The 26,962-nt window shown below is 45.8% G+C and overlaps 1 protein-coding gene across 12 annotated transcripts in view; it reads left to right on the top strand.

Annotated features, from left to right (window-relative positions):
- Positions 1-26,962, top strand: part of KIF21A (kinesin family member 21A) — a 725,937-nt gene that overhangs the window by 143,587 nt on the left and 555,388 nt on the right. For all 12 annotated transcript variants that reach the window (XM_069229749.1, XM_069229747.1, XM_069229752.1 and 9 more), the window contains exon 5: positions 20,637-20,771. In XM_069229749.1, the coding sequence (XP_069085850.1) occupies positions 20,637-20,771 (135 nt within the window). The remainder of the gene's footprint in view (positions 1-20,636; positions 20,772-26,962) is intronic.

Here is a 26,962-nt window from a genome sequence, read left to right as displayed (position 1 = left end):
CAAAGCCTGTCAACCGTTTCGATCGAAGAAGACCTTGAGAGATCGCAGGGCCCGAACACTAGAAATGGCGTAGAAAAGCACAGAACATCTCGACGTCATGGAGAAAGAGCAGGCGCGGACAGCAGTCTCCATCCGAGACACCGACTCTGAGCAAGAATCTAGAGATGATAGACCCATCACTGCTGGCCAGCACGTGAGTGCGTCTGCCCCTACGCCCATATATAAAAAACAACCTAAGTCTTAGGGTACACCACTGCCGGAAGGCCATGGTTCGGTTCGAAAAAAGACTCTCTGCGAACGACCTTTGGGCTCGACCCCAAAAAAGGCCACTCCTCCGTCCACTTTTGAGTCGAGCAAGTCGGTTAGAACATCCACTTTGGACTCAAGTAAGTGTCTTCACTCTTCTGAGTCGAAGATTCGACGTTCTGCTTCAGAGTCGAAACAGCCGACGTCATTTTCGGGACCGAAAAAGATTCAAACTTCGGAACTGAAAAAATCCTCATACACAGTAAACTTAAGCAAATCTCGAAGCCGACCCAATAAACTCACAAAGCTTTCGAAGAGGAGACTGAGATTGAGCCAATATTGGAGGTTATGGATGAAAAAGAATCAAGAATCCATATACATAAAGAGACTGGTCGAATTCTGACTGCACCTCTTTTAAAGACTTAAAGAAAGCTGGCCTTTCAAGAGGATTTAGAGACTGGTCACTCACCAGCAAAGGTTCAGAAAAAAAAGGAGAAACCAGCACCTCTCCCTACATCTCCTCCTCACTCTCCACAGCTTTCTTTTTCACCTCACAATAGTCCACCACCATTGCCTTCTCCAACACACTAATTATACTCGCACAGAGATACAGTGGATCCTTGGGATCTCTATGATCCTGATACCATTCCAGATAATGATCCGGACCTATAACTCTCCAAGCCTTCTCTACCAGAGGACACTACTGCCTACACTCAGGTAGTTTCTAGGGCTGCTGCTTACCATAGGGTGCTGATGCACTCTGAACCCCTGGAGGAAGATTTTTTATTCAACACTCTGTCTTCCACTCACTCTAGATGCCAGTGTCTGCCAATGTTGCCTGGAATGGTCAAAGACGCTGACCAATTTTTAGTGAGCCTGTCAAAGCTAGAGTCATTACCCCTAGAATTGACAAAAAATATAAACCTGGGCCTACAGACCCAGACTACATCACACATCAGGACTCAGTAGTAGTCAGCGCGGCTAGAAAGAGCTAATAGCCAGTCATAAGGAGGCACTCCTCCTCCTGATAAAGAAAGTAGAAAGTTTGATGCTGCTGGCAAGAGAGTAGCCATGCAAGCGGCTAACCAATGGCGAATTGCAAATTTGCTAGCACTTCTTGCCAGATAGGACAGAGCCCATTGGGATGAGATGCAAGAATTCATACAACACCTCCCAGAAGAGCATCAAAAAAGGGTCCAACAGGTTGTAGACGAGGGACAGGCTATAAGTAATAATCAGATAAGGTCTGCCCTTGATGCTGCTGATACAGCTGCAAGGAGTGTCAATACTGCCATTATAATTAGAAGGCATGCATGGCTATGCTCCTCTGGTTTTAAACCAGAAATTCAACAGGCAGTACTTAACATGCCTAACGAGTAAAAAAACATTTATTTGGGCCTGAGGTGGATAACACCATAGAGCAACTGAGAAAGGACTCTGATACTGCAAAGGCAATAGGAGCATTATATACCACACCATATAGAGGCTCCTTTCGCAGGCCACAATTCAGAGGAGGACTTAAGCCACAATCCTCTGAACCTTCTACCTCTTAGTCAAAGCAGGGACAACAGACACAATATCAAAGAGGGGGCTTTAGAGGGTCCTATAGAGGAAAATATTTCAGAAACAGAGGAAAATTCCAAGCCTCAAAGCAGGCCACACACCATCCATCCAAACAGTGACTTCTTTCTCACCCCTCTACCACACGCATCTCCTGAGGGAGGACGATTACAACAATGCCACTCTCATTGGGAAAATATCACCACAGACAATTGGGTGTTATCAATTATCTACAATGGCTATTGCCTAAAGCTATCTCCACCCCTCCAAACATTCCACCACATTACCAGAGATTGACCCCAGAACACAATGTTCTGTTACAACAGGAAGTACAATCCCTACAACTAAAACAAACAATAGAATTGGTCCCACATTCTCAACAAGGAACAGGTGTATAATCACTATACTTCCTCATTCCGAAAAAAAGATGGCACTCTAAAGCCTATCCTGGACCTCAGACCTCTCAATCTATACATCCTGTCACAACATTTTCATATGGTAACTCTGCAGGATTTCATTCCACTACTACAAAAGCAAGATTACATGACTGCTTTAGTCTTCAAAGATGCATATTTCCATATACCCATCCATCCAGCTCACAGAAAATACCTCAGGTTCGTCATAGCAGGAAAACATTACCAGTTCAAAGTTTTGCCATTCGACAGAATAACAGCTCCAAGAGTGTTCACAAAATGTTTAGCATCATATTCGGGAACGCAGCCGCGGGGGTAGGTGTGTCATTGCACGCCGGCAACCTCACAAATTCATTGTGAACCGGGCAACAGGCCTGCGTGATCCCATGAAACACTTCCTCTAAATAGAGATGGGTGACTGATAGGAAAGGAAAGCCAGTCCGGTTTATCTCTAGTAAGTGACTAATGACGTCTTGACTGTGAGCGTTAGGTTGCAGGAGCGGATGATTTTTCCTTTGTTTTCAATTGGAGAAGTCCAATGAATAAATAGGTCCTCAAGAAGCGTCAAGGGATCCTGTTGGACCATGAGAGACGCGAAACATGTCGACCGTATATTGACCTTATACTGAGGGATTTCGGATAATTACCGTCTTCCTTTATCCTGATTTTTGTACGAGTGTCTGAGCATTACCTCTTGTTTCACTCCCTTGCTACTTTTTTAATCTTGACCAATTCCCAACAGCGAACAATAAATTATTTAGTGAGGGTTTTGAGCCAATTTTATTCTTCTCTTGTCTTTTTTCTTTCCTCTTTCTCGGACCCACACTCGGTTCCGCGGCTTCATCATTAACTAAAAGATCTCCGGCAAAGAGCCCCCCTTCGGGGGGTGCCCGTCAGGCATTGCAGTGCCGGCCTGACGAGGAGCTGTCCGATGATGAAGCATGACACCAAATGTGGTGTGTGAGGACTTGTGCTCCTGATTATCAGGACTTCTTCCCTTTCCCTTTCGCCAGTTTTGGAACAGTGTATTATATTATATTAGCAGTAGTAGCGGCCTACTTAAGGAGACAACACATTCACGTCTTTCCATATCTAGACGATTGACTGATAAAATCAAGCAATTTTACACAATGCCAACAACACACTCAATATGTAATAGAAACCCTGCATACACTAGGGTTCACTCTAAAATATCAGAGGTCACACCTTCAACCAGCACAGTTACAATCATACCTAGGTGCTATAAATACTCAAAAAGCCCTAGCTTATCCAAATACACAAAGGATACAGGCTTTCCAGAATCTCATCCCACATATCCAACCAAATCAACAGTACACTGTAAGATTTCTCATGGAGATTCTAGGGATGATGGCATCTTGCTTAGCCAAGGTTCCACATGCAAGACTAAACATGAGGCCTTTACAACAATGCCTCTCACAACAGTGGCCTCAGGCACACGGTCAGCTTCAAGATCTAGTGTTGATGGACCGCTATAAGCACACGTCCCTTCAGTGGTGGAATCTCAGCAATCTAACGAAGGTGTGGTAATTTCAAGACCCTGTACCTCAGACCATAATAACAACAGACGTGTCAATGATAGGTTGGGGAGCTCATCTCAACAATCATACCATTCAAGGGAAATGGGATCCCAAACAGAAACAACTTCACATAAACCACCTTGAATTATTGGTGGTGTTTCTTGCCCTAAAAGCGTTTCAGCCCCTTCTCAAACAAAAGAATGTTTTGATAAAAACAGACAACATGACGACCAAGTATTACCTCAAAAAACAGGGCGGGCACATTCATCTCAACTGTCTGTGCTAGGCCAGACAATATGGAAATAGGCAGCTCACAATCACATTAATCTATTAGCAGAATATATTCCAGGAATAGACAGTCAGTTAGCGTATCTCCTAAGCCCGAATCACCAACAGACTCGCAAATGAGAGATTCACACCTAAGTACTTCAAAAGTACTTTCAAAAGTGGGGAACACCGGAAATAGACCTATTCGCAACAAGCGAAAACACAAAATGCCAAAACTTTGCATCCAGACACCCACATCCTCTATCCAAGGGCAATGCACCATGGATCAACTGGTCAGGGATATTTGCATACACTTCCCCCCCCCCCCCCTCTCCCAATCCTTCCCTTTCTGGTCAGCAAACTACATCAAACATCTCTTCCCATGATACTCATAGCCCCAACATGGGCACGTCAACACTGGTACACAGCACTCTTAGACCTGTCTGTAGTACCTCATTCCAAACAGACCAGATTTGTTAACACAGAACAAAGGTCAAATCAGATACCCAAACCCCAGTGCTCTCAATTTAGCGATCTGCCTCCTGAAGTCATAGACTTTGGTTACCTTATACTTCCATCAGAATGTATGGCAAGTGCTTAAACAAGCACGTAAACCTACTACCAATGTTATGCTAACAAATGGAAAAGATTTGTTTACTATTGTCAATCTAAAAATACTGATCTACTCACTGCATCTATACAAGATATTGTATGCTACCTACTTAATTTACAAAAGTCAAATTTACCTTTCTCACCCATCAAAATCCACCTTATTGCAATATCTGCATATTTACAAAATACTCATCACACTTCTCTATTCAAAGTCCCTGTGATTAAAGCTTTCATGGAAGTATTAAAATACATTATTCCATTTAGGACACCACCTGTTCCTTCTTGGAATGTAAATATCATACTTACCAGACTCATGGGCCCAACTTTTGAACCCATGCACTCTTGTCAAGTTCAATTTTTAACATGGAAGGTTGCCTTCTTTGTAGCTAATACCTCATTAAGAAGAGTTAGTGAAATATAAGCCTTCACTATTGAGGAACCTTTTTTCCAAGTACACAAACATAAAGTCGTACTTAGGACAAATCCTAAATTTCTACCAAAAGTAGTACCTTCTTTTTACATCAACCAAACAGTGGAATTGCCAGTCTTCTTTACACAGCCAGACTCAGTTGCAGAAAGAACTCTTCATACTCTAGATCTCAAAAGAGCTCTTATGTACTGCATAGATAGGACTAAAGACTTTAGGAAAACAATGCAACTTTTGGTTGCTTTTCAACAACCCCATAAAGGCAATCCTATATCTAAACAAAGCTTAGCAAGATGGATTGTTGGATGCATACAAACATGCTACATCAAGGCAAAAATACAACTTTTGATCACTTCTAGAGCATATTCTACAAGAAAGAAAGGTGTGTCAGTGGCATTTTTAGGAAACATACCAATGGCTGATATATGTAAAGCTGCCACATGGTCTACTCCTCATACCTTTACTAAACACTGTTGTGTTGATGTTTTCTCACAGCAACAGGCCACTGTAGGCCAAGCTGTCTTAACCCCTTAGCTGCTGGGCCTTTTCCCCCCCAGTGCTGAGCCCTTTTTTGGCTATTTGGGGTAGTTCGCGCTTAGGGCTTCATAACTTTTTGTCCACATAAGCTAACCACGCCAAATTTGCGTCCTTTTTTTCCAACATCCTAGGGATTCTAATGGTACCCAGAGTTTGTGGTTTACCCTGGAGGAGACCAAGAAAATAGCCAAAATACAGTGAAAATTTAGTTTTTTCCAAAAAAATGGGAAAAAAGGGCCGCCGAAGAAGGCTTGTGGTTTTTTCCCTGAAAATGCCATCAACAAAAGGTTTCTGGTGCTGAAATCACTATCTCCCCACCTTTCAGGAACGGGCAGACTTGAATCAGAAAACCACATTTTCCAACACAAATTTGGCATTTTACTGGGACATACCCCATTTTTACTATTTTTGGTGCTTTCAACCTCCTTCCAGTTAGTGACAGGAATGGGTGTGAAACCAATGCTGGATCCCGGAAAGCTAAACATTTCTGAAAACTAGACAAAATTCTGAATTCAGCAAGGGGTCATTTGTGTAGATCCTACAAGGTTTTCCTACAGAAAATAACAGCTGAAATAAAAAAATATTGAAATTGAGCTGAAAACAACAGCCATTTTTCTTTATGTTTTACTCTGTAACTTTTTCCTGCGATGTCAGATTTCTGAAAGCAATATACCGTTTTGCCTGCTGGACTCTTCTGGTTGCGGGGATATAAAGGGCTTATAGGTTCATCAAGAACCCTAGGTACCCAGAGCCAATAAATGAGGTGCACCCTGCAGTTGGTTTTCATTCTATACTGGGTATACAGCAATTCATTTGCTGAAATATGAGGAGTGAAAAAGAGGTATCAAGAAAACCTTTGCATTTCCAAAATGGGATCAAGATAAGGTTTTGAGGAGCAGTGGTTATTTGCACATCTTTGAATTCCGAGGTGCCCATACTAGCATGTGAATTGCAGGGCATTTCTCAAATAGACGTCTTTTTTACACACTCTCTTATATTTGGAAGGAAAAAATTTAGAGAAAGATAAGGGGCAATAACACTTGTTTTGCTATTCTATGTTCCCCCAAGTCTCCCGAAAAAAATGATACCTCACTTGTGTGGGTAGGCCTAGCGCCCGCGACAGGAAATGCCCCAAAACACAACGTGGACACATCCCATTTTTTCACAAAATACAGAGCTGTTTTTTTGCAAAGTGCCTACCTGTGGATTATGGCCTCTAGCTCAGCCGGCACATAGGGAAACCTACCAAACCTGTACATTTTTGAAAACTAGAGACCTAGGGGAATCCAAGATGGGGTGACTCGCGGGGCTCTGACCAGGTTCTGTTACCCAGAATCCTTTGCAAACCTCAAAAAGTGGCTAAAAAAACAAGTTTTCCTCACATTTCGGTGACAGAAAGTTCCGGAATCTGAGAGGAGCCTCAAATTTCCTTCCACCCAGCGTCCCCCCAAGTCTCCCGATAAAAATGATACCTCACTTGTGTGGGTAGGCCTAGCGCCCGCGACAGGAAATGCCCCAAAACACAACGTGGACACATCACAGAAAACAGAGCTGTTTTTTGCAAAGTGCCTACCTGTAGATTTTGGCCTCTAGCTCAGCCGGCACCTAGGGAAACCTACCAAACCTGTACATTTTTGAAAACTAGAGACCTAGGGGAATCCAAGATGGGGTGACTCGCGGGGCTCTGACCAGGTTCTGTTACCCAGAATCCTTTGCAAACCTCAAAAAGTGGCTAAAAAAACAAGTTTTCCTCACATTTCGGTGACAGAAAGTTCTGGAATCTGAGAGGAGCCTCAAATTTCCTTCCACCCAGCGTCCCCCCAAGTCTCCCGATAAAAATGATACCTCACTTGTGTGGGTAGGCCTAGCGCCCGCGACAGGAAATGCCCCAAAACACAACGTGGACACATCACAGAAAACAGAGCTGTTTTTTGCAAAGTGCCTACCTGTAGATTTTGGCCTCTAGCTCAGCCGGCACCTAGGGAAACCTACCAAACCTGTACATTTTTGAAAACTAGAGACCTAGGGGAATCCAAGATGGGGTGACTCGCGGGGCTCTGACCAGGTTCTGTTACCCAGAATCCTTTGCAAACCTCAAAGTGGCTAAAAAAACAAGTTTTCCTCACATTTCGGTGACAGAAAGTTCTGGAATCGGAGAGGAGCCTCAAATTTCCTTCCACCCAGCGTCCCCCCAAGTCTCCCGATAAAAATTATACCTCACTTGTGTGGGTAGGCCTAGCGCCCGCAACAGGAAATGCCCCAAAACACAACGTGGACACATCACAGAAAACAGAGCTGTTTTTTGCAAAGTGCCTACCTGTAGATTTTGGCCTCTAGCTCAGCCGGCACCTAGGGAAACCTACCAAACCTGTACATTTTTGAAAACTAGAGACCTAGGGGAATCCAAGATGGGGTGACTCGCGGGGCTCTGACCAGGTTCTGTTACCCAGAATCCTTTGCAAACCTCAAAAAGTGGCTAAAAAAACAAGTTTTCCTCACATTTCGGTGACAGAAAGTTCTGGAATCGGAGAGGAGCCTCAAATTTCCTTCCACCCAGCGTCCCCCCAAGTCTCCCGATAAAAATGATACCTCACTTGTGTGGTTAGGCCTGGTGCCTGCGACAGGAATAGATCACACAACGGTCAATGTTGGTCCTTACGTGAGGCAGCTGTTGACCCTGGGGTGATCCATTCCTGACACAGACACTAGATGTAGGCACTCAAGTGGGGTAGTGTTTTTATCAGGACAGGTGAGGAGTCACTGGGTGGTAGGAATATTGTGGATCCCAGCATATTCCTGTAGTTTGTGTGACAGAAATGCGAGAAACATTTAGTTTTTTTTCAACATTTCAGCTTTGCAGGGTATTCTGGGTAAGAAAACTTTGGGGAAGCCACACAAGTCACACCTCTGTGGACTCCCCCGAATGTCTAGTTTCCAGAAATGTTTGGGTTTAGTGTGTTTCTCTATATGGCCGCCGAATCCAGGACCAAAAACACAGGTGCCTGCCTTACAAAACCAGTTTGTTTTGCCATGGATAATTTTGATGTCTCCACAATATGATTTGGGTGGTGGAATTTGGGGCTGAACTAAATTGGGGAGCTCCCAAGAGAGCACTCTCTCTCTGCTTGCCGCCACACTCACCTGCTCTCTGGGTTGACCTAACCCACTATTACCCAGTTGCACAAACAGCTTGCGAAGGGACAGCAGGACTGTCCTCATCACCTCCCTCATAATGTACTGGAAGAGGAGTTATCGAATGGGACTCCTCTGACTGAAAAATCACTCCCAGAGTCTGCGCCATTGTCCTATCCCTCAGATGCTGTCTCAGTATCTGATGTCTCAGTCTCTGATCCTATGTCAGAGCGGTCCTCTATAACCCGAGTGTAGGCAGCAGTCATCCATCAAGATGCCATCTCTGCTATTGGCTAAACTGTTGCTCTAAAACACTAGCCTACATAGACAGTCACAAAATCGATGGTGTGTGAGATACGTGCAACAGTAGAGGCCACCTTACCTGCGCTTCTTCCCTCAATCAGCACGTACTTTCAAGACACTCAAAAAACACCTTGTCACATACCATTCGTCACAGTCTTTAGCACCTCCTGCGCCCAGTCCAACAATCATTATTGGTGCTCCCACTCCCTCCTCCTCGGATTCCCTCATTACCACCCAGCAAAAGTGCCCTTCATCTCTCCATAGACTTTGCTAATGTACTCAGCTATTTACATAAAATACAGATTTGCTCTTTGCAGTAGGCATATAAACCTTCTGCGCTTCTTTATGGCACTAAAACTGCCACTAGACAAGTCGGACCCTTTTCCCCCCAGGGAAACCACACACATATTGACAAAAGTGATATATATATGACAGCCAATCACCTGAAACTCAACTCAAGCAAAACCGAAATAATCCTCTTTGGCCCACACAAAAACACCTGGGACCCCTCATGGTGGCCCACCACGCTAGGCCCTGCACCCACCCCCGCCAACCACGCATGCAACCTCAGCATCATCCTAGACTCCTCCCTCTCGATGACCCAACAAATCAACGCTCTCACCTCCTCATGCTTCAACACACTCCGTATACTGAAAAACATTCAAATGGATCCCCACAGAGACCAGAAAAACTGTCACTCACGCACACAGCAGCAGGCTTGATTACGGAAACGCCCTCTACGCCGGCACCACTCTAAAACTCAAGCACAAACTACACGCATCTAGAACTCAGCAGCACGACTCATCCTCGACCTCCGCCGACACGAACACATCTCTCCACACCTCAAATCCCTCCACTGGCTCCCCATTGACAAAAGGATCACCTTCAAGATCCTCATCCTCGCACACAAATCACTCCACAACACAGGCCCTGCCTACCTCAACGAGAGTCACCTTCCACACCCCCACACAAAACGTCCGCTCAGCTGACCTCTCTCTCGCCTCTGTCCCCCGCATCAAACACACCACCACCGGGGGCAGATCCTTCTCCTACCTTGCACCCAAAACCTGGAACGCCCTCACAACCCACCTTCGCAAGACCCAAAACCTACTTCTTTTCAGGAAGGGCCTCAAAACCTGGCTTTTCGAACAGTGAACCTCCCAGCCCCTTTCCCTCCCCCCGCCCCCCCCCAAGCGCCTTGAGACCCTCACAGGTGAGTAGCACACTTTATAAATCTCTTTGGTATATATAGATCTACCTCTATATATATATATATATATATCTATGTACATAGATATATCTATAGATATATCCATGTACATAGATATATCTATCTACATAGATATATAAATATAGATCTATATATAGATCTATTTTTTTTAGTTGTTGTATAGTTTCCTTGGGGGCCAAAATGGCCCCCAGGGAAACCCTACAACATCTAAAAAAAAAATTGCCCCCACAGGGGGTCACCCTGCCGACGGGCGACCCCCCTGTCATTTTTTTTTTTTTTTCATTATTAAAAAAAAAAAAAAAAAAACAATCCCCTGGGGGGAGGGGGGCGCGATCGCGCCCCCCCCCCCCCCCCCCCCCCCCCCAGGGGGCACTTACCTTTTTTTTATTTTTATTAATTATGCCCCCGGGGGGGGGGGGGCGGCCCGTTTTCCGAGGGGGCCGCCCCCCCAAAGTGAAATCCCTGGCGTCTAGTGGTGTTTCCTGGCCCCCGATCGCAGCTGTGCTGCGATCGGGGGCCAGGAAACACTTTGAGAAGGCCTCGTAAGAAAGGGGAGACTCTCCCCCTTTCTTACGAGGCCTTCTCTGCGATCGGGGGCCAGAAACAGTTTGAGAAGGCCTCGTAAGAAAGGGGAGAGTCTCCACTTTCTTACGAGGCCTTTTCAAAGTGTTTCCTGGCCCCCCGATCGCAGCTGTGCTGCGATCGGGGGGCCAGGAAACCTGAAAGTGTTTCCTGGCCCCCGATCGCAGCACAGCTGCGACCGGGGGGCCAGGAAACACTTTCAGGAAGGCCTCGTAAGAAAGGGGAGTGTCTCCCCTTTCTTACGAGGCCTTCCTGAAAGTGTTTCCTGGCCCCCGATGCGATCGGGGGCCAGGAAACACTTTCAGGAAGGCCTCGTAAGAAAGGGGAGACACTCCCCTTTCTTACGAGGCCTTCCCGAACGTGAGAAAGGCCGTTTTCCCCATCAAAGCAGGAAGCGGCCGCAAGGCTGCTTCCTGCTTTGATGGGGAAAACACCTTTGCAACGTCGCGGCGCGCTGACGTCACAAAGGGGCGGGTGGGGGGGGCGGGGGGAGACACGGAAGCTTCCGTGTCTCCCGGGGGGGGTTTAAAAAAATAAATAAATCCTCGGGTGCGACGCACCCGAGGATTTATTGATACCCTTCCTGGTGTCGGCCACTGGTCGTGACCCGCACCAGGGAGGGTGTGTGGGCGTCGGCCAGTGGCCGACGCCCGCACCTATCAGGTTAAGAACACTATTTCAAACAACGTCAACTCCTACAGGCTAGCCACCGCTATTTTTTTTTAGAGGACTAACTGCTTTGTAGTCTATGCATAGCATGTGTATCTGCAGCTACATATGCCATTGAACGGAAAATGTCACTTAGCCAGTGTACATCTGTTCGCGGCATGTAGTGCTGCAGATTCACATGCACCCTTCCTCCTTCCCAGAAGCCTGTAGTCATTAAAGTTTGACATTTGTACATATGTAGATACATTTACATTTGCATGGACATCTCTTATATTCTTATACTCTATCACTCCTTACTTCACCCTCTGCGGGAAGACAATCTAACAATAGAGCCAATGCCCATGCGCATTGTAACTGAGAGGAGGAGTCAATTATGACGTCCTTGTTGACATGAGGAGCTAGGAAGAAAATTTCCATCAAATGCTGGCGCATTGGGAGAATTCATAAGGTGAGGAATCCACAGGTAGCTACTGTATCCACCAGAAAAAGCGTTACTAAAGGTAAGTAACTTCTTCTTATGGTTGCATGGACCGTTCCCCCTCATTGCTAAAAGCAGTAGACACACTCCTTAGTTGGTGTTTATATTGATTGGTTATCTGTTATGTACAATCAGTACACAGATCCTATGTATCAATATGATGAAAATTATTATTGTAATCTCGGCAGCTATGATGAATGTATAGCGTGTTTAGATGAATAGTAGATAAACCCAAAGCATCTTATATTGTCCATTCTGTAACAACTGGTATAATCACTACCTACGCATATATCTATATTATCAGCATCCTAATTATGTAATTGACTGAATAAATAATATCTTCCCTTTTTACCTTATGCCAAGTCATGTATTCTTCTGTTACCTTTGCAAACCTCTAAAAAGCTTTCAGACCTGCAGTCCGTTATGGAAAAACTTGTTTTTCTGGGGAAAAACAAATAACTTCCAACATTCACTCCACAAAAAAGATGCCTAGAGCATGTGAATCTAACATCTACAAGGTTTAACTGATTGTTACAAGTATTTTTTTTGTTTATCTAATAAAGACTTTTAGTTGCAGATTACTTACTGTAGCATTTCCCCCAGGGGTCAGACTGGATCTGGAGATTTTTCTTCAAGCACTACCTTTGTGTGCTGTCAAGTGGCAAGGGTTGGCTCCACGTCCCTCGTTGGCATTGTGGTTGCCATGATGATGTTGCAGTGGTATATAGGTGCCACCCCGGTGCGCTGACGTCAGTTCTTTTCTTTCTGCTCCAGCCTACTTGCTGATCCGGTGAGAGCTACCCTGTAGTCATTTTTTGACTAACTTCGACCGTTTTGTCGAATTTTTTTACTCTTTTGGTGCGTCATGGAATACCAGGTTTAAACCGTGTGACTCCTGTCACCGAATGATGCTTGTGACGGATCTGCACCTCGTGTGCTTGTGGTGCCTGGAGCGCGACCAGGACCTGAAGTTGTCAGGCCATGAACCGTAAGACTGTGAGGAAGCTCATGACGGACCGGCTCTTGACTCCGCATCGCTCCGGCCACAAGACCGCTCGTTGATTCTCCTCCACTTCTCGTTGTCCCACTCTAAGTCCCCGGGAAACTTGGGTCTCAAGAAGAAGAAGTAAAAGAAGGCCAAACGTTCTTCAACTTGGCCCCGTCGCTCAGATGACGCATTGCGGGAAGAGCGCCGACTCTCTTAGCCTCTGTCCGTGGAGCCTACTTCTGGGTCGGCACCGCGCCTCCCCAAGTTTCATGGAGCCGGAGCCACTCCTGCCCAGCTGAAAGAGTTTTATGAGGCCATGCGCCCTATTTTCAGGCAGACTGACCCCCCCCCCCAGCGGCGCTTTCAGGCCTTGTGGGGGCGAAGGAGGGTCCCTTGGGTTCCGTGCTGGCGGCTTCAGCCCTGGTACTGAGGGCCCCTCCAGATCCTTTATCGGATCCTTGCTGACGCTGTTCATGCCAACGTGACCTTCCCCAGCACTGGCAAAGACGTTGAGACTCCTGACGTCAGCTGAGCCCACAATCAACATCGACCCAATACTTATCCCCGACTACCCGGAGTGAAACCGCATCGCTCAACGCTGGGTCCATCTTCGATGGGGTCTACTCACCCCAGGTTGGATCCTGACCCTCTTAAATATCGATACGGGTATGGGTAGATGTTTGAGGGGTCAGTGGACCCTCTAGGATACCAGCTAGAGTATCCTGAAATGGACTGGGCACAGGAATTGAGTGAGGCTAGTGGTCTGGATACTTCTCCAGACTCTGGCATGCTTTCTTCCCCTACTGTGGCTACAGAGGTGGGAGCGTCCTATTCGATGGTGGTCAGAAGGGTGGCCGAGGTCCTCGGCCTTGAGCTTCCTTCTGTGAAAGTCAGGACTAATCTTCTGACTGAGGTGCTTCAGCCTGGGGCTTCTACCTCAGAACCCGTTAACCTTTAATTAAGCCCACACAGATGTCCTACGGGGTACCATGTCCAGATGCAACAAAGGGGCTCCTTTGAATAGGACAATCACCCGCCGCCATTGGCCTGCGCCACATGACCCTAAATTTCTGTCCCAATACCTTACGCTTGAGAGCCTTGTCATCCAGGCTTCTTCCTCCTCTGGCGCATTCCCATTCACCCCTTCCTGATCGGGAATCAAAAAAACTGAATCAGCTTGGGAGACTATTTTTTCTTCCTCCAGTCTGGCTTTGGGGTCCGTGAACACCACACGCCTTTTGGGCCGCTACACCCATACCTTATGGGATACGGTCTCGCGAAGGAGCTGCCTTAGGTCCCAGAGGAGGCCCGGGCCATATTTTCCCAAGTAGTTGCTGATGGGAGGGATTTGGCCAAGTTTCGGATACGTTTTGGGCTGGACATGACCGACTCACTGGGCAGATCGGTTTCGTCGATGGTGGCCTTATGCCGCCACATCTGGCTTTTTGAGGGATGTCCAACAGTCTCTCATGGACATGCCCTTCAACTGCACCGGTCTCTTCAGGACAAAGCGGACTCAGTGCCCGAGCATTTCAAGGAGTCCTGGGCTATGGCTTGGTCGCTTGGCCTTGCAGCAGTCCCTTGCCCAACACAGTCCACTTTTGGCCCACGGAAGGGACTCCCTCCTGCATCCTTTCCCTGCCAGCCACCGAGCCGCACATGCTGCATAGCCACTACATGGTCATGGATGCGGAATCCCACAGGCTTGTGGGTCAGGAAGCCAGTGGTCTGCCCAGTCCACCCCTGTTGCAGCTTCCAAACCCTCCTAGACAGTCACTCCATCCCGAACCAGTTGAAGGCAGGATCCTCCATCACCTGCCCCACTGAGAATCCATCATAACGGATAGTTGGGTTTTGCAGATAAGCGAAAGGGAGTACTCCCTCCCCTTCGAGATTACACCTCCGCCCATGCCACCATCTTACAACCGCTTACTGGAGGATCATTTGGCACTTCTCTGTGAGGAAGTTGCAGTTCTCTTGGCCAAGGGAGCCCTAGAGAGGGTCCCTGCGCCAGAAGTAGGTCATGGTTGTTATTCCATCTATTTTCTGGTGCCCAAGAATGACAAAGGCCTTTGCCCTAGCCTAGACCTCCAGGCTCTCAATCTCTTCCTCAGGAAGGAGAAGTTTAAAAAAAATGGCCACCCTGGCTCAGGTCCCGTCTGCCTTGGACCCTGGAGACTGGATGGTAGCTGTGAGGAAATGCCTTCCTTGGCATGGTTACCCCCTGACTTTCTGCCTTTTGTTGATGCTAGTTATGATTGAAAGTGTGCTGGGATCCTGCTAACCAGGCCCCAGCACCAGTGTTCTTTCCCTAAACTGAACCTTTGTTCCCACAATTGGCACAGCTCTGGCACACAGATAAGTCCCTTGTAAATGGCACTCCTGGTACCAAGGGCCCTGTTGGCAGGGAAGGTCTCTAAGGGCTGCAGCATGTCTTGTGCCACCCTGGGGACCCCTCACTCAGCACATGAACACTCTCACAGCTTGTGTGTGCTGGTGGGGAGAAAATGACTAAGTCAACATGGCATTCCCCCTCAGAGTGCCATGCCCACCTCACTCTGCCTGTGGCATAGGTAAGTCATCCCTCTAGCAGGCCCTTACAGCCCTAAGGCAGGGTGCACTAATTATGCGCCTACAGTGTCTAAGCAAAACCTTAGACATTGTAAGTGCAGGGTAGCCGTATAGAGTATATGGTCTGGGAGTTTGTCAAACACAAACTCGCCAGTTCCATAATGGCTACACTGAAATCTGGGAAGTTTGGTATCAAACTTCTCAGCACAATAAATGCACACTGATGCCAGTGTGGGATTTATTGTAAAATACACCCAGAGGGCATCTTAGAGATGACCCCTGAATACCAGTCCAACTCCTAGTGCTAGGCTGACCAGTTTCTGCCAGCCTGCCACAACCAGACGAGTTTCTGGCCACATGGGGAGAGTGCCTTTGTCACTCTGTGGCCAGGGTGGAGGTGCTTCTCACCTCCCCCCTGCAGGAACTGTAACACATGGCGGTGAGCCTCAAATGCTCATGCCTTTTGTTACCACTCCCCAGGGCATCCCAGCTAGTGGAGATGCCCGCCCCTCTGGCCACTGCCTTCACTTTTGGCGGCAAGGCAGGAGAGGATAATGAGAAAAGCAAGGAGGAGCCACCCACCAGTCTGGACAGCCCCTAAGGGGCCCTGAGCTGAGGTGGCTCCTTCCTTTAGAAATCATCCATCTTGAGATTGGAGGAATCCCCCAATAGGAATAGGGATGTGCCCCCCTCCCCTGAGGGAGGAGGCACAAAAAGGGTGTAGCCACCCTCCAGGACAGTAGCCATTGGCTACTGCACCCCCTGACCTAAACACATCCCTAAATTCAGTATTTAGAGGCGACCCTGAACCCAGGAAATCAGATTCCTGCAACCTACACAAATAAGGACTGCCGCCCTGAAAGCCCCGCAGAGACGACGGTGACAACTGACTTGGCCCCAGCCCTACTGGCCTGTCTCCAAACTCAAGGAACCTGCACAGCGACGCATCCGACAGGGACCAGCGACCACTGAGGACTTAGAGGACTGCCCTGAACCTTAATGACCAAGAAACTCCTGAGAACAGCGGCACTGTTCACCAACTGCAACATTTTAGCAACTTTAAAACAACTTTGAAAGAACTCTCTCTTCCTGCCGGAAGCATGAGACTTCTCACTCTGCACCGGCTGCCCCCGGCTCGAGCTCCAGAGAACAAACACTGCAGAGGGGCGATTGCGGTGACATAAGTAACCTGAGTCGACCCCCCTGCAATCCCACAGCAACGCCTGTAGAGAGGATCCAGAGGCTGCCCCTGACCGCGACTGCCTAGTAACAAGAAACCCGATGCCTGGACCAAACACTGCACCCGCAGTCCCCAGGAACGTGAGGAACTAACCTCCAGTGAAGGAGTGGCCCTCTTCCTAGCCCAGTCGGTGGCTGGCCCGAGAAGCCCCCTGTGCCCTGCCTGCATCGCCTAAGAGACCCCCGGGTCCCTCCATTGCTTCCTATAGCAAACACGACACGAACTTTGCACACTGCACCCGGCCGCCCCTGTGCCGCTGAGGGTGTGTTTTGTTTGCCTGTTTGTGTACCCCCCCCAGTGCCCTACAAACCCCCCCCCCCCCGGCACCTATGTGTTGTGGGCCCTCCTTTGACTTCCGCACCTGACTGGCCCTGTGTTGCTGGTGAGGTGACTCTGGGACCCCCAGCAGTGGGCTGTCTATGCCTAGGAGACTGACTGTGTAAGTGCTTTACTTATCTGCAAAACCTAACCAAACGTACCTCCCCCGGAACTGTAGAGTTTTACACTGTGTCCTCTTTTAAAATAGCTTATTGCCATTTTAACCTATACTGTGAGTACGACTGCTTTAACTCAGTTGTCTACTTACCTGTGTGGAGTACCTTGCATTTTATGTATTTACTTCAAATCCTAATCTTGTGGTGTTAAAATAAATTAAGAAAATAAATGTTTCTATATAAAAACCATTGGCCTGGAGTTAAGCCTTTGAGTGTGTGTTCCTCATTTATTGCCTGTGTGTGCACAACAAATGCTTAACACTACCCTCTGATAAGCCTACTGGTCGACCACACTACCACAAAATAGAGCATTAGTATTATCTGATTTGCCACTATCAACCTCTAAGGGGAACCCTTGGACTCTGTGCACACTATCTCTCACTTTGAGATAGTATATGCAGAGCCAACTTCCTACAGTAGCGTTGACTTGAAGGATGCCTACTTCCATATACCTGTCCTGCCTGCCCACAGACACTACTTGCGATTCGTGGTAGGTCAAGAACACTTTCAAATTACTGTGCTCCCCTTTGGCCTTACCAGTGCCCCTCGGGTGTTCATGAAAGTGATGGCGGTGGTTGCTGCTCATCTGCGCAGGTTAGGGGTTTCAGTCTTCCCCTACCTTGACGACTCGCTACCAAAGGCGAGCACACCCTAGACTTTTGGGTTTCCTGTAAACGTGTCAGTCACACCTGACTCCCTCTCAGACGCTTCCTTTCATCTGAGCTGTTTTGGACACAGTGCAGTCTCGTGCCTATCCCCCCCAAAAAGCGAGTCTAGGATATTCAGGCTATGATACTGATGTTTCAGTCTGTATCCTGGATTTTGGTGAGAATGACTCTGAGGCTGCTGGGCCTCATGGCTTCCTGCATCCTGCGGGTTACACATGCCAGATGGCAAATGCAGGCTTTGCAGCAGCAGCAGGGGACCATTCTCCACCGGAACCAGTCTCCCCCTTGTGTGTGGAGATTGAGTGGCGGCAGTTGAAAGCTTTCAATCTTCCACCCGAAGTCTGCAATGTTATCTTGGCAGCCAGGCATCCCGCCACCAAAACGGTATACGCCTGTTGTTCACACAAATTTGTGGCATGGTGTACCAACAAGTCTGTTGATCCACTTTCTGCACCTCTGTCTGAGGTTCTACTGTTCATCCTCTCTCTGGCCTAACAGGGCTCTGCTTTGGGCACCCTTGAAGGCTACTTATCTGCCATCTCAGCCTTTCTCAGATTGCCAGATCAACCTTCCTTGTTCAAGTCTCCCATTGTTGGGAGGTTCCTGAAGGGACTCACCCATTTGTTCCCACCCACCTTATTCATAATGCCAGAGTGGGATTTGAACCTGGTCCTTACCTATCTAATGTGTGCCCCTTTTAAGCCACTTCATAATTGTCCTTTGCCGCTCCTCACACTAAAAACTGCTTTCCTCATTGCCGTTCCCTCTGCTTGCAGAGTGAGTGAGCTTCACGCTCTTTCTTCGAAGACACCATTTTTCCTTGTCCATCCTGACAAAGCGGTGCTTCGTTCCAGGGCCTGCTTCTTTCCTACGGTGGTTGCACCTTTTCATGTAGGCCAATCCATCACTTTGCCTACTTTTTACACACCACACATCCTTCTCATGAAGAGTACACACTCCACCGTCTGGATCCAAAAAGAGCGTTGGTGTTCTACCTCATCCGTACAAAAGATTTCCAGGTGGATGATCAACTCTTTGAAGGATATATGACTATGAAGAAAGGATGGGCAGTGCAGAAGCAGACCATCTCGCGATGGGTGGTGCTTGGCATCAGGATGTGCTATGCTTTGGCAAAGAAGCGACCCCCTGAGGACTTGCGTGCTCATTCCACCAGAGCAGCTGCTGCCACCACAGTGTTAGCACGCATAGTCCATGCCCTGGACATCTGCCAGGCAGCAACATGGGCATCTCTGCACACGTTCACAAAGCATTACTGCCTGGACAGGCAGGTCCACAGACACAGCTACTTTGACCTTTGGTCCTGCAGGACTTTTTAGTATGATCTTGGTTTGCAGCCCATCGCCAAGCATGGCATTGCTTGGTTATCTATTCTAAGGTAAGGAATCTGCAATTAGTCTCTATCAAATAAACAAGTTACTTACCTTCGGTAATTAATTATCCTGGTAGGGGCATATTGTAGTTGCAGATTCCTAACCGACCCGCTCATCCTCCCTGCTCTGTGAACTATTTTTTAGGGACAGGAATTCCCCTTTTCAGTTCTGGTGCACCATTCTCAGTGTTCTTCATGGCTCTGCTCTACTGGCGTGGAAAGTCGTGAAAAGAAATGGACATCAGCGCGCTGGAGAGGTGCCTACATACGACCGCAAACGTCACCACGGCGACCACGATGCCAACAATGGATGCAGAGTCGCCCAATGCCACCTGACGGCGCACAAGGGTACTGCTTGAGGAAAAATCTGCTGATCCAGTCTGACGCCTGGGGGAAATTCCAAGGTAAGGAATCTGCAACTAGAATATATCTCTACCAGATATTTTTTACCAAAAGTAAGTAACTTGTTTGTTACATGTATATGTTGTATGACAATGAAAGTAGAACATGTCTTTGCAAAGGCATTTTGTGTTTTTAGTTTGAACAGTTTATTTTGGTCTGTTAAAGTGTTCTACTGCCCCGAAAGCGGTTTGACATATTCTTTTTTCACGTTTCATTGAAGAAAACTTTTGATGGAATATTGGGGTAGAAAGTAAGTAACATTTTTTCCTTGTCTATCTTAGAAATATATTTATTATTGTTTGTCTTTATGGGTTTAATGTACTTCTGTTTTAATTTTTGCCCTCACTGAAGCTGTTATTGAAGTTGAAGACTAGTGACTGGCTGTCTGTGATTCTTCTACAGTTAAGGGAATTCCTTAACATTTTATTTGAGGTCTAGAATAAAGAAAGAAAACTTTAGCTCTGTAGAAAGAATTGCATTGTAAAAAACGTGTAGAATAAAGCCCATGTTCCACTAGGCTCTGTAGTGACTGTAACATAAGGTTTGAAGCTGTTTGGTAGGGATGTCACATTCTCTGATCCCTGCCCTCATCTCAGATGGTAGATTATAAGTCCTCATTGAATTAGGCTAGCAGTGAAAAGCACATTCTCTTTGAAGATAGCAGATTTAAGACATTGTGTCCTCTTCTGATGATCGTAAATTATTTGGCGACATTGACAAACCATTTTTTGTTTTTTGCCATTGTCAGATATGTATGCGCCTGGAGCAAGTGTTTATATTTCATGTAAATGTGAATTAGTGTTGGAATCTATTCCGTTTTTTAAATACAGAGTTACAGTTTTCAATAAATATCACATTTTGGCCCTGTATATTTTTGACTATTTTCAGATGATCCAGTGTTTGAAGTTGGGTGCATTATCCCGAACCACCGCAAGCACGCAAATGAATGTACAGAGTTCTCGGTCTCATGCCATATTCACCATCCATTTGTGTCAAACACGACTGTGCCCCAGGCTGGACAATGTATGTATTTCAGCATATTATTAATTTACTCTTACTCTTCATGATTTGCAAAGTAAACACGATTGATTGTAAATTTCTATGAAGATTGGGAAGTCTGGATCTATTTTGAGCCCCATTGTGCTTTTACAGTCTTTTAATATAGCCAGTGTTTCATCTTAACGCAAATGGAGGGTTCTCTCTAGGTCTAAGTGGCTTCTAATGGCTTCTGAGGGAAGGTATTGAAGAGATCCCCTGATAAAAATGTGATTTCTAAAGTTATTCACAAAAGCCTTACACTCAGTGTTTATGTTAAATATAGAGCAAAAGCACAGTCTAGGAAAAAATGATTGAAAAGTACTTGAGGTGCCTACGGGGAAACTAAAGGAGGTTGGTGCTGCCAACTTTTGCCCAGATGATTAAAATAAGATGTTGACTTGTAAAATCCTGCTGTTTATTGTACTGGTCATTCGCATTTCAAAAAAATGCTGAAACACTGTTTCCTTTTTAAATTGTGAACATTTTCATAAGTCACTGTGAAGATGTACACAGATAACAATAACCAGTATAGTCTGTTATCTTACACTGGTGGTGATAGCACCAATGTAGTTACGGTTAGGTCAGAGTTTCCCTAGGGCAGGCATTTTTTTTCTAATCACCTTTGGTGCCATTTGTCACTTCTGCATGAAACTTTACAAATAAACTTCTGCATCAGTTGGAGAACTGAAACCTCTGGGTGTTGCACTGAGTGCCTATGTGCGTGAGGGTTGTGTGTGTAAACATGCTCCTTTCTGGCACGACCTTTGCATGAGTAGAATTTTGTTTACATTAGAGCGCACAGATCCCGGAAGGCGACCCTGGGTGTTTATAGCGATGAGAAGTGGTGTGGCTAAACCTAGACCTCTGCGGGATGCCCTCTGCCTCACTGTGCTTCTAGTGCTGTTGGAGCACACAACCCTCTGGGGGTGTGTGGGGGAAGGGGAAATGGTTTGGGTTGGTGGGCAGGGTGTGGGTATGTGTGTGCGTGCGTCTGCATGGGACACCCTCCATCTCAGTGTACTTTCACTGCACAGTGCTGAAACTATGAGTGTGGCTATGCGGTGCTTATTTGGCTGATTGTGGGTGTGCGTTAACCGGAACTTGCATGGGCTGCACTTTGCCTAATTATACTGTGGCTGCTGTTGTAGAGATCACACTCCTGAGTGTGAACTAGGCGCTTAGGTGGGCAATACACTGTCCACCTAGCTGTGCTTTTGCTGCAGTTAGAGTGCTCAAATCCCTGAGTGTGGCCCTGGGATGCCCTCAGCCTCACTTTTCTCCTGACTTCTCAGTGGTGGAGTGGTGGAATCTTCAGCCCTAATCCAACCAATCACATTATGTAAAGAAATCGAAATTGTGATTAACAGATAGAATCTAACTAATAACTAATATATACACAAAAGTGTTAACTTTTTACATCTCACTGGCACCTTTTTTTTAAACACAAAAATATCAAAAAAATACTGGTTGGATTTACACCATACCAAAAAAAAGTGAGTAATGTTCTGCGTTGATGCCGTGTTTAGTGTAAGTGTTTGTTTTCTCTATCTTTCTGCAAAACATCCTAGGGGAGATAACCTGAGACATTAAAAACTTCGTCCTTAACTTTTTTCCTGTGGATTTATCATCACGAAACCTGCTGTGCCAAAACTCATCTGTTTGTATTGCTAGATTGTCAAGTTTTGTGCAAGTCCGTCCACGGGGCCAAAAGTCATAAGCAAATAAGAAAAATGTTTTTGCAATGGAAAGTGCATCTGAACCACATATACACACTGGCAACTGCCTTGTGTATGTATGTATATGTGTATATATAAAAAGCTTTACTCAGAATACCGTACTTTATTCTCACGTGATTTAGCTTCTGTTTCATTCTTATACAACTTTTATGAGAAAATCATGAGAGAACACAGTTTTCTCTCAAACATGGTTCTTTCAAATCTCAATAGAGACACAGCATGTTTCACGGGACAAAATCAACTGGGAACTCACTAGAATTCCTAAAACCAATATAATAATATCAACAAATGATTTATATTGTGACTAAAACAGTTATCACCTTTCATATGTGTTCCTTTTTGTTTTTTGTGACAGGCTTTTACTGAAATTCATTTCATGGAGACCATGACTCCGAGCCCAGTAATGAATGCCACAACTTGCTGTGGGCAGCCAACATGAACAATGTCAATTTGTCAAGATTGGCTAGTCTCTGAATTGGCCAGTCAGATGTTATCTGTGTTGGTCATTAAAAAATGGTTATGCCAGAGGATTTCTGTAGACTGGTGCATTTGAGGAAAGCAATGGTGAGGGGAGGACTGATTCCGTGTTACACCATGAACAAAAAGTCATCCAATGCCACCGATTGTGACTAACAGTGTTGAATAAAACCAGCCAGGCTTGCTTCCGTCCTGTGTGCAGATTCTCAGCTTAAACCAGCACCAGTGCTCCATGATGGCACATGTACAGCAGAATATCTCTTTTTGTGGATATATTGCCTTTGAAGTGGGGAGATCCCCTTAAAATGATTGTGCATGTCCATTCCCATAAAGGCTTTCAGGGGCATTAACCACCATACATTCTAACTGTTGTATGACACTGTGACATGCACTTAAAATGAAAAAGCAGTCAGTAAGTATTCAGCTTTGAGTACAAACGATGGGTGCAGCCAGATAGCCAGAGCCAACTAAACTCAAGCCTTTTGATTGAAAGGGTTGATCTATCTGTCATGTTTTTCTTCATTATACCAGAAAGATAATTTTACATAACCTGGACTGATTCCAGTCTGTGCTCTAAGTGTATATGCTGGGCATTGCTGATTACCGGAATCCACACAAGTCTTAATTCTGCAGGTTACAAAATGCAGTTTTGTTAAGATTTTGCCACATTCAAATGAATATTCCAAGCCAGTTAATATCAGTCTTCTCTGTACGTGTGCCATATTGCCCTTTACAGAATGTGACTTGGTTTTGAGCATTACTTTTGATTTTGGAGTGCAGCTTTTTCTGCACTGTGCTAGAGCACACAGGCTTCTTCTGGTTGGACCATCAGGCTGTTGAGCATCACTTAAGTGGTGCACACACTGTCCTCTGCTGTTCCAGACAGTCAAAGAATGCATAGGTGCTCTAGAGTCCTTTGTCAACCGAGCCTTTGGAAATACAAACTGTCAATGTGTTTGTGGAAATAACTCAATGAATTATTGAGCTGAGCCTCTATGTTTTTAACTAAAAGTAGTAGTCTCACAAATGTCCTGTCTTAATTTACTTTGTCATCAGTGCCACTATCATTTTCATCAACTCTGTTCGTAAAATTGAACATCAGTGGTGTAGGTCCTGCAGTTTTCAATACCCATGGTCCCAACTTTCTGCCAGGAACTGCTTCAAGAGAAGTGCCTGTGGTTGTTTTGCTGTGGAAAATTGTTCGTACCACCATGTGACCTATCAAATGATGACTCCCTCTAATTGGCACATTAGGTTCAGAGCATTTCCACAGTAGAGCAGATCACAAAGAGTTATTAATGGGCACAGCAATTCCAGGACATGTCAAATTCCTCAGCTTGATGCTACATGTCTCTACTCGGGATAGCGTTTTAATACTTTTGCCTCCTCTTCCATTGCCTCCTTCCAACCTGTTTGCCACAGATGGACATCAAGAAGCAGTGTGGCTTCAAAGCTCAGGGTCTGTCGTGGAACAGGTACACATAACTCCTTAGTCGAAAACATTCAGTTGGCCAGTCCTGCGGTGCAACACATCACCAAGACTCAGATTACAGATACCAAGTATATTATGACGATAGTGACGAGACTTCGGAACCAAAAAAAAAAAACAGGCAACAAAGAGGTTTCCCCAAAGAAGCATTGGCATACACTGAGCGCTCTATATGCTTGTTTCTATGGGAGAAAGACACAAACTCCTTATCAGGCTGCATATACTGGCTGCTGCCACAAAGGATGAAAATGTACACCAGCGAGAAGGAGATTCTTGCGCTGTAGTCTCTAAAAAGGGGTTTTGTGAATGGTACCGCAGTGGAAGTTAGGTTGGACGGAAGCCCCTTCCCAGTGAATCTTTTCAGAAGGTCATATGTTGAGCAGAACAAGGACATCATATTGGAGCTCACTGGAAGAAGAGAGGTCATGTGGTGGGCAAGGGAGGCCTCCTTTTCTTATCCAACCAATCAGATTTGCTCGAACCACCTGAAAATACTGTTTGTGTACAGACACTCAATCATTTCAAACCTAATCTGAGGCAGAAAGGACACAAACAACTCTAGTATATTAAGCAGCCGGAGTTGGACAAATAGGGAGGCAGTGACAAATCAGTGGGTGTTTTGTGCCCAGGATCCTGCTTTCTTTCTTCAAGAACGTAGAGTTGTGGGGGATGTTACAGTGGATATATAGTAAAGAAGTAGTGGATGGGGAGGCAGTTGCAAAGGAGGGGACGTTCCCGGACAAGGATAACCCTTTCTTTCTGCTGGCACCTATGAGCACTAGGGGCTATATTGACTGATATAACTAGCCTCCAACAATCCGTGCCACTCGAGAATTGACCTGCTTTAATGTACAGACTAAGATTTCATAAAGATCAGCTATAACAGAGGAATGTAGACTTAGATGTAGTGATTTAAAGTGGACAGCCCCTCAGCGACAGACAAAATGTTGGTAAGGAAATCAAAGAAAATAAAAAATATATTTTCCAATGGGTGAACCATACGCTGCATTTAATGTATTCTTAAGTAACTCATCTCTCCACAAAATTCCCTTGGTTTGGACCTGGTCTTGTCTGTGGTCTGCAGCACCCACCTGCCTATGAGGGGGCAAAGACTGCCTTAGGAAATCAATGTATATCATTGTATTGGAGCTGTGAGCCTTCAGTCGAGGTCTGCGGGTATTTCTGCCAGATTATCGGTAGGACTTAGGACAGACATCACAACCTCTATGTTTTACATGAACAATTAAGGGGGTACAATAATATCACCAATCTTGTTGGAGGAAGCATAACTATACTGGAACTGGGCCATGAATCGTTATGTCTCCCTGAAGGTGGAACACTTGTCAGGGATCAAAAACGACTGGGCTGACACTGTTAAACTGACCAACAATAGAGAGTTGTGTTAAGAGTGGGAACTAGATGAGAGATGGCTGAATTTTTTATTTTTTTTTAGTCCTTGAGGACTATAGGGGGGGGGGGGCAAGAAATGTGAGGTCTTTGACAGCTGATGTTGGTAACTGGGGTTGAGGATAAAGAGAATAATATATTTTTCATCATGTTGCAGGTCATAGTCCCCCCTTCCTGTAATTCCCCTCATTTTATAGACAATCCGCAAGCTCAAACGGGAGATGTGCTTGACTTATTCCGGTAGCTCTAGTGTAGCCCAGACTGTTGTGATTCACAGCCTGGTTTCACTTGATTGAAGCCCCTCATCCCTCTGGGAACACACCAACACCTTCAATCCAGAGGCAAAGGCCAGAGCCTCCATTATGACCCTATGTCATTGAACTTGACAGCCTGGCTCCTATATGCTCCTGACCTACTAGAATGTTGGGAGATCCTAGCCCAGGCAAGATCAAAGTGAACAGTGAAAATAAACCAGACTGAATGGAAGAGGTTGTGTGTTTGGTGTAAGCTTAAGGTCTGCACCCGGTATCAGCAAAACCACATGAAGTGTAACCTTATGTGCTACATCGCACCAAAAAGGGTGGAAAGAACAGCTCCATCACAGTTTATATGGAGTCAGTCTCTCAGTTTAGGTGCTGCCCAGAAATGCTTTTGCTTCTCACCTGTAGAATCGTAAAGTAATTCCGAAAGTAATTGTGTAGGACTTTTCCACCAATGAGTCTTTCTTTGATCAACTTGCCCAAGTGTAGTTTCCTTTCCTATTCCCAAAAAGGGAACAGTTAGATGAAAGCACTGCATGTATTCTGTGTCAAGTATAGTGGAAATCTGGGGAACAAAGCTTTGGCTGATCCTGTTTATCACCCCATTGGTAGTCCAGAGTTATTTGTGACTTAGTTTTGTGAGAATTTATCATCGTAGACTTTTTATTTGTTCTTTATACAGAGCTGGTTCACTTAAGAAAGCCCCCTTCCGTTTTTTATGCTACATGTGCAGTGTCTTTGTATATGACTTAACATTTGTTTATATGAACTTACATTGCAACTTATCTCTTTGCAGTCCGGCTGAAT

Source organism: Pleurodeles waltl, chromosome 4_1 (genome assembly GCF_031143425.1).
Source record: "Pleurodeles waltl isolate 20211129_DDA chromosome 4_1, aPleWal1.hap1.20221129, whole genome shotgun sequence".
NCBI lineage: Eukaryota > Metazoa > Chordata > Amphibia > Caudata > Salamandridae > Pleurodeles > Pleurodeles waltl.
The sequence above is the reverse complement of the archived record's forward strand: the minus strand, read 5'-3'. Positions and strand labels throughout refer to the sequence as shown.